The sequence below is a fragment of the Pogoniulus pusillus genome, chromosome 24, assembly GCF_015220805.1.
Source record: "Pogoniulus pusillus isolate bPogPus1 chromosome 24, bPogPus1.pri, whole genome shotgun sequence".
NCBI lineage: Eukaryota > Metazoa > Chordata > Aves > Piciformes > Lybiidae > Pogoniulus > Pogoniulus pusillus.
Genome location: NC_087287.1, coordinates 11,285,069 through 11,293,120, shown reverse-complemented (window position 1 = coordinate 11,293,120; position 8,052 = coordinate 11,285,069). Strand labels below are relative to the sequence as shown.

Below are 8,052 nucleotides of genomic sequence, written 5' to 3'. Positions count from 1 at the left end.
AAGCACCTTCACTCACAATTAAATGCTAGCCCAGTCCAAATGGCTGGAGAACAAAATGCTGCAACCCATCAGGCAGAGTGCAGCATTTCTCGGCTCACAGCAAAGCCACACACCAGTTGAAGAACACTGGTGAAAATTAACTACATATTCAAAACAAACTTAGGTAATTAAGAAAAAAATCTAAATAGATAGAAGCATAGGAACTGGCATTTAGTCATAACTCCTGTACTCTCACTACTCAAAAGCACCATGACTTCTCTGAATCAGGCTTTGGGCTACACAGCTCTTCAGATATGCAGCACCTCTGTGACTCCCTCAGTCAGCATCAAGTACCAACATTTTTTATCTCTGTTCTCATTCTTTACAAGGAAGGCTTTTGTCCAACTATTGACAGTTCAAAGGGGTGTATATCTAGTCTTTCAGAAAGTAATATCATCCATGCAACTGCACCTTGCTTTGTTTTTAAATGATTTTCAAGGAAAAAGTGGAGTACATTGCATTCTGAAGTACATCACAGCTTTCCAAAAACCTCAAACCAAATGATTTGCAAAGATCAATATTAACAGATAGAGCAATTCACAGCATTATGTAATCTAAAACTCATACAGAACTGCACTGAACTAGTGTTGAGTTGTCATGAATTTAATACAAGAGAGCAGAGTCTGAATCACAGCATTCAAGCCCTGGCTGCCTTTTGATTTCAGACGATAACTTTTACAAATAAATCTCTCCCTCTCAGCTTCCTCTAGCTTTAAAACATGTTGAATATGCTCTCCAGTTGTATTCATACCTGCACACAAAGTCAGAGATGTTCTTCTCTGAACATCTCTTTTCCCACTTTATATTGTTGCATTTGATAGACCTGGTCAACAAGTTTTTCAGAATAGCCCTTATCTTTGAATATCAACAGGCTGATGAACTCAGATTTAGGCTTAAATTTCATGAGTGACTGCTTTGTTGGCTTTTGCCATTGCTGGTACACTCACCAAGAACCTCAGTGAATGAAAATTCTGAAGAGGTGTGCAGAATGAGATATTCTTGTTATACCAGTAAAGCACCAAAACATATAGCAAAGCTTCCTTATGTGCTTTCTGTGCCTACAAAACACTGTGATGTTGATCTGTCAATCTGGGGTCTTCCCTAAGTGGTGTAATCTCTTCCCACAAAAATGGGGAAAAAAGGTTAAAATTTCACTGCAAAGTTTAGGAATGTTATGGAATAAATGCTCAGTCATCTCCTGCACTGAAAAGCAAGCTCTTTTGGAATTAGATTAGAAATCACTGGAGTTCTCAGCTAAGGCAGCAAGTGGAAAGCAGGAGGATAAACTAAAGAGTAGCACGTGTACTACTTTGTAGATAGAATTTAGACTTCTGTCTGAAAGACAACCTACCTTTCATAGTCTATTATTATCCTGGAGATGCTGAAGCATAGGGCAACAAAGATGATGTCAGGAGACCAGATACAGAGGTGAAAGAAGGACTTACTTTGCCTGTGTCATCAGAATGGAGGAGACAGTGGGGCGACATAACACAGGTCACAAACTTAGAAAGGGGACTTGCTCTCTTTTGCTGCCAGACAGTAGTTTAAAACCTAAAACAGATCTATGTGCCTAAAGCTGTTCTTCCACAGTCACCAGTAAAAATGCTGATTAAGAAGGGCAGAAGACCCAATGACTTTAACAGGACTGCTGAAAGCACATATACACTCTCCTGAGTATCAGTTGTGCAACTCTGGCCTCTCAGAAGACTCCCACTAGGGAGGCCTTTAGAAAGATCTTTGTAAACTCTACAGCTTATTTTCTGTACTTGTGCCCAGTTTTGGTCAGCCCCAGCTCAAGGCAGATGATCATCAACATCTCTCATCAACTGTGAGAGTCAGCTCAGGAAACAAAACACAATTCCAAGGTTAATGTCTTTTAATGCAAGAACTTCTGAAAGCATTGCCTCCTGCTGCTGCTGCACCAAAACCTTTTTTCAAACAGATTGTGAACTATCTGAACAATTCACCAACTCTACTCCCTCCACGGAAATCTCCCCATACTATTAAATCTTGTTTAGTTCTTTTTAGCAAGTAAAACTTTATAAGGTTAGTTAGTAATTTAACTTAAACTGACAAAGCTATGACAGAAAAACTAGGTAATTCCTGGAGCTAAACATCTGCTTTCACATTAAGTCCACCCTGTCTAACTTTTCTTTCCAGTGCAGAGAAGACACCCATCTGGGAAGTTCAAAGAGAACTGTTCTCAGTTCATTGCCAAGGGACCTCAATTTCCACTCATTCATTCATTCATAACTCCCATGAAGCCTATGGCGTTGTATGAGTGACCAAATGTGTGATCCTGCTTCTGCAAAAAACTGTGCTGTCCCCAAGGCACAGAGGAAACGCACAATGATTCTGACATCAAAAAGGCCCATTATGGGTATGTCTGACTGTAGCAAATTCATTCATACATTCATGACATGCCCACGGGGATTACAGAATCTTGTTAGAGCCTGGTGAGCCTTTCCAGAGTGAAGGGAGATCCTTCAGCATCTGTGCTAGTTTGAAGCAGGCTAGAATGTTTTGGTGAGAAGAACTAGATTATAGGCTGTAGAAAGAAAACAATGGTGATGTCTACTTCGCTCACAGTCTTGCTGAGAAGTATAGGAACAAGAAATAAAAGCATTAGATAACACTCTCGCCATCACTCTTGCTGGGGCTGTTGGCTGAACTGCATCTCTCTGACCTCACTCTCCATTTTGGGCTAACCCCCTTTGCTTAATCTTTGGCCGAACCTCCATTCTTCCTTGGGACTGAGGTAAGGTTGAGAGGGGTAGGGGGAAGGTGTAGGGGTGGTTGAGAGCTCCTCCTGGAGACTCAGGTTTCTGGGAGGGGAGTTGTGTTTCTGTATTACCTTTTACCTTGTATATTTCTGTATATACTGTAAATATCTGCTGGTATATTGTGCTAGCTGTAAATATAAGCTTCATTCATATTTCCAGAGCTGGCTGAGTCTAGTCTGGGTGATTTCTACAGTGTGGGGGGGCGGGGAACACCTAAACCATCACAGCATCTCAGCACTCCAGAATCCCAGCACTCCAGCATCCCAGCACCTGAAGATGGAGGCTTCTGGTCTGAGATATCAAGTCTGTGCAAGCAGCTGTTGTGCAGCCAGAAAGAATCTTTAAACATGTCAAATATAAACCAGAATAAAAATATAAAATAAAATAGTTATGATATTGTTATTTTTCAGTGGGATTAGGAGAATATAAGTGTCACTATACAGTTTGGGGTTAAATGAATTTCCATGGAAATCATTTGCTCACAGATAAGATGTTTAGAAATCATTTGGTTTGGTTTGCCTATCATATTCCCAACCTTTCAAATTATGGGAAATTATTTTTTAGAGTTAACTCAGAGTTTTATATTACTATTTGGCAGGCTTAAAGTAAAGCTTTGCCAATAAACAGCACTGTCTGAGTTGACTTAAAACATTAATTTTGTGTAAATCAGGCACTACCTATCTGTTTAGTAAGTATCCTTGTTTAGTATTATTTTCTAATACTTTCCCTCTCAAGCTTGAATTGAATCTTAAAATGTGGTTATCTTTCATTTTTCACATCAAAATAATGTGTAAGCTTCATGTTCCAATGCAGATTTCTAAGAGAGCTTCCCATTTCAGCAGCTATCTTGCTATCATGCCTGCCCATCAGTCTCTGATTTGGGGCACTCTCACATGTCTATTGAAATATCCAGCTCTTCCACATCTACCAGGGTTCCTTTATTAGTTACAGCCTTAGTATCTTCAAAGAAACCTCACAGGTCACTTAAGCATGGCCTCTCCACCTGAGTCCATGAAAAATAGCTTTAAACAAGTGTTCTAGTTTTCAACATGTACTCTCAGATGACTTTAAGGTCTTGTTCCACCTTCCTGCAGATGCCCAGGTAAGAAGGGAAACTGAAGCAATAGAAGCTGCAAGATTTCCCTTTCATCCCTGTCTTAGATCTCAGCACTGAAATTCCTGAGAAGGAATCACTGATGTGGGTAAAGTAACATGGAATGTAGGAGATAGTGACCTGGGAAAGAGCCTCTACAGCTGCGGATGTGACCAAAAGGACCCACTGGCCTAGGGTTCACAGGTTCTTAAATCTCTGTCCTGGGTCACATGTCTTCCTTGACCTTTGTACTTCCCAAAGCTCACCCTATGGTGCATTCCCAGTGATCCCCAGGTTGATTATTTTTGAAAGTAGTGACTTACTATGATTACAAATAATTGGCACTTGTATTATTTCTGTCACTGAGTCATCATTGTCTTTTCCTTTCTTAATGGCAGGTGTAGCCTCACAGACCTGCCACCTCTGCGTTGTGCCCTCTGTCTGACAGTTCTCACGGATTTCAGGCAGGATTTCTGCAGTTATGGTTCTCCCTCTGTCATCAGCCTTTCCACCCCATTCAGTCCCAATGCTCCAGTGGCTGCCTGACACCTCTTCCTGGTGATGGTCTCATTACTATATCTGAGCTGAGGTGCAGGTTGCCTTGGTTGAGCCTCACTTTCCCTTTTTCACTGCTGACAGCAGAAACACGCTCCCCATTTCCAGTGTCTGCCCTCCATTTTCCCACGAGTTACACAAAACCAGCAATCAGCTCCAAGGTCATCCTTCTACCTCACCAGCTGCAAGACCAATCAGTTATCTTTTTCACAGATGGATCTCCTGTCCATTTATCTCTGCTATATCCTACCACAACTACTGCAAAGTTCCCAAACATGCAATGCTCCACCGAGACCCAAAGCAGCTGTGGATGACCAAGCACCTGCTCTCACAAACCAAACCACACCATGTGCTCCTTAGCAGCCCTCCACTTGTCCTTCACCTGCTGTTCCAGCATATTTGAATCCCTGGCCTCCTTTATTGTTCAGCTTAACTGCATTTCTCCAGTCGACTGTCTTCTATTGAGCACCATGTTTTCTCTACCAATTCTGTGCTCCAGCAGCATTCCTCAACTGTATACTCTTCACTTGTATGTTTTTCCACCTCATGCACTCATCACGACACGACCTCCCATGATTCATCCACAATGGCTCAGCCTTCCAGGCTCTCCTAAGTGCACTCCTCCTGAGATGCTGACAGCAAACAAGACAAAACATAGAACATATCTACATACCTTTGTTACTTCCACACAACCAACTCCCTCCTGGTTTTTATGCTCCTCTTGGGGCAGGAACTGGTCTTCTAGTAGATGTGAAATCTCTCCTGGCAGCCTTTGAGAATGAATGAAAACAAAACAGAATAAACAACAGGAAAACATATAGCAACCCAGGTGTTAGGGAAGAAAGAAGTGAACAGCAGGAAGAACATAAGACAAGATGGAGAACCGCAGCAGGTGTGTGGGCCCATAGCAAGGTGTGATGTAGTAGGAGATGCAAGCACCGGGCATTACTGCTCATGATGGGAGAGGTTTATGCCCGAGGAGTTCTTGAATTTTGCCTTTCAGTGAGTCAGCCCACGAAGGACGGGGGCATCCGTGGCTAACTTCCACAGCACCAGAGAGGGTCGTTCACAGCCGGCTGCGGGGCTGCAAACCCCAGTGCGTCCCAAAGGGGACCTCCAGGGCGCCTGTCGCGCCACCGAGAGGGAAATTCGGCCGGTCATCTGGGAGAGGAGCGAGGCCGGCGGGCGCTGCTCCTCCAGCCAGGGGCAGCGGAGCAGGAGCTGCGTCCCGGCACCGGTGAGGACGTACGCGACGTGTCGGACGCGGGATTGCGGTGGTCGGGGCGGCGGCGGCAGCCACGGACGGCGCCCTCGGGGCGCGCCCGGCGCTAGGACCCGGCGTGCGGCGGCGGGGCGGGGGCAGCGCGCCTGCGCGGCGCTGTCCGGCGAGCGGGTGGGCTGCACTGGGCTGCACCGAGCCGCCCGGCAGCGGCAGCGGCGGCGGCGGCAGCAGGAGGAGCAGCGGCAGCGGGAGGAGCAGCGGCAGCAGCAGCGCTCGGGCTGGGCGCAGGGCGGAGGCGGCGCTCGGCGCTGTCCGTTCAGCACCTGCGGGCGCCCCCGCCCTGCTCGTCCCGTTCGGCCCCGCCCGGAGGGGCGCGGGCACAGCCCCGCCGAGCCCCGCGGGGGCTGCAGCCTCCACCGCCGCCTGCCCGCCTCCCGCAGCCCCGCGCCCGCAGCACCTGTGGGTAGCGCCGGTGCCGCGATTTTTCTCCCTTCCTACCCCTCCCCTCCCCCCCTTTTCCCCCGTTTGTTTTATTTTGTGCTTTTGGCCACGTCCACCCGGGGAAGGGCCCTCCCCCTCCGGCACGTCCCTGCGCCCCGGCACCGCAGCGCCCGCGCTCCCGGAGCATGGCCCCCCCTGCCCCTCCGCCGCGGCTGCAGCTACCACGGCCCCCCAGTGCCTGACTTCAGACGACGCCGGTGCAGCTCCGAGAGTCAGCGGCACCGGCTTTTCCTCGGAGCGGCCCCGAGGAGCCGAGCCGGCCGGGCCCCCTTCGCCCCCGCGGGCCTGGATCGGGGCTCGGGATAGGCACCGACTGCCGCCGAGCAGCCGTCCCCTCACGGGCTTGCCGCCTGCCGTGCTTGCTTGGATGAGTCTGCGACATGCCTAATAAGAGACGAGATGGGCCAGGGCGACGAGAGCGACCGCATTGTGATCAACGTGGGAGGGACTAGGCACCAGACTTACCGCAGCACCCTGCGCACCTTGCCCGGCACTCGGCTGGCCTGGATCGCCGAGCCCGATGCCCACAGCCACTTCGACTATGACCCCCGTACGGATGAGTTTTTCTTTGACCGGCACCCGGGCGTCTTCGCCCATATCCTGAATTACTACCGCACTGGCAAGCTGCACTGCCCCGCGGACGTGTGCGGGCCCCTGTATGAGGAGGAGCTGGCCTTCTGGGGCATCGATGAGACCGATGTGGAGCCCTGCTGTTGGATGACCTATCGGCAGCACCGTGACGCCGAAGAGGCTCTGGACAGCTTTGGTGGGGCGCCCCTGGATAGCAGTGCCGAGGACGGAGACATAGATGGCACCGGAGACTCTGGTGATGGTGAAGAGGAGCTGGAGATGACAAAACGCCTAGCACTTAGTGATTCACCAGATGGCAGGTCTGGGGGCTTCTGGAAACGGTGGCAGCCCCGCATCTGGGCGCTCTTTGAGGATCCCTACTCCTCCAGATATGCAAGGGTAAGCTATCCAACCAGCACCCTCATCAAAGCACTCGAACCTCCCTTCAGTCCCACTTCCTCCCAGCATCATCAGTGTTATCTCCACTGTCAGAGCAGAGCAGCCATCCATGTGTAGCCATGCAAAAAATCATGCACAGGTTATGAGAACGTATCACTCTCCTGCAGGCCCATGTATTGAGGCACCAGTGGACATCAATGCATCAGCTTATGTACTCACATGTGGGCTTCCAGAGACCCTTATTTTCTGACAGGCTCCTAAAAGAGCACAGCTTGGGACAGTGTCCCATTCACAAGCCAGGGAGATCTCCATGCACAGATTTTTTTACAGTCAGTCATCTCTCAGTAAAGAGAGACACCTTGTCCAGCCCTCTTATGAGCTAACAGCTCTCCCTTTACGAGATAGAGAAAGGATCATGGGAACAAGCAATCCCTGAGAGACCAGGTGATTTGGAGAGTCTCTCAGCCTGGACTGGAAAGGGAGCCTCTTCCTCTTTTCTCCTAGATACCATGTTAAATATTTATGTTCATGCTTCTCTGAGAACGGGTAATTCAGTTCCTCACCTCCTCACTCTATCTTTTCCCTTGTGGGAAATGCGAAATATTAATCAGAGGAAAGGGTTCATTCATGTAGAAGGGGCACTCTGTGTGACAGGTTTCTTGCCTGGTGATTGAAGGACAACTCCTCCCCTCCCAGTGGCTGCGGTTGTTTTGGAAGGGGAATGCACACTGGTGCAGTTCACAGCATGGCTGTGGCTAAAGATGGTCTTAAACTGTCACCCGTCTCCTCTAAGTAGGTACCTTTCATGCTATTACATAGGACGATAATTACTTTAATTAGGGTCCGATTCTGCTCCTGAAGTCAAAGTAAACATTTACTTCAGGAGCAGC

At 48.4% G+C, this 8,052-nt stretch overlaps 1 protein-coding gene across 5 annotated transcripts in view; it reads left to right on the top strand.

Moving 5' to 3' along the window:
* Positions 1-5,946: 5,946 nt before the first annotated feature.
* KCNC1 (potassium voltage-gated channel subfamily C member 1) overlaps positions 5,947-8,052 on the top strand; it is a 112,959-nt gene continuing 110,853 nt past the window's right edge. For 2 of the 5 annotated variants that reach the window (XM_064163583.1, XM_064163582.1), the window contains exon 1: positions 5,952-7,162. In XM_064163583.1, coding sequence (XP_064019653.1) covers positions 6,593-7,162 — 570 coding nt within the window. In that variant the 5' untranslated portion in view covers positions 5,952-6,592. Of the gene's footprint in view, positions 7,163-8,052 lie in introns of all 5 variants that reach the window. The other 3 variants (XM_064163587.1, XM_064163584.1, XM_064163585.1) reach the window with 3 other exon arrangements.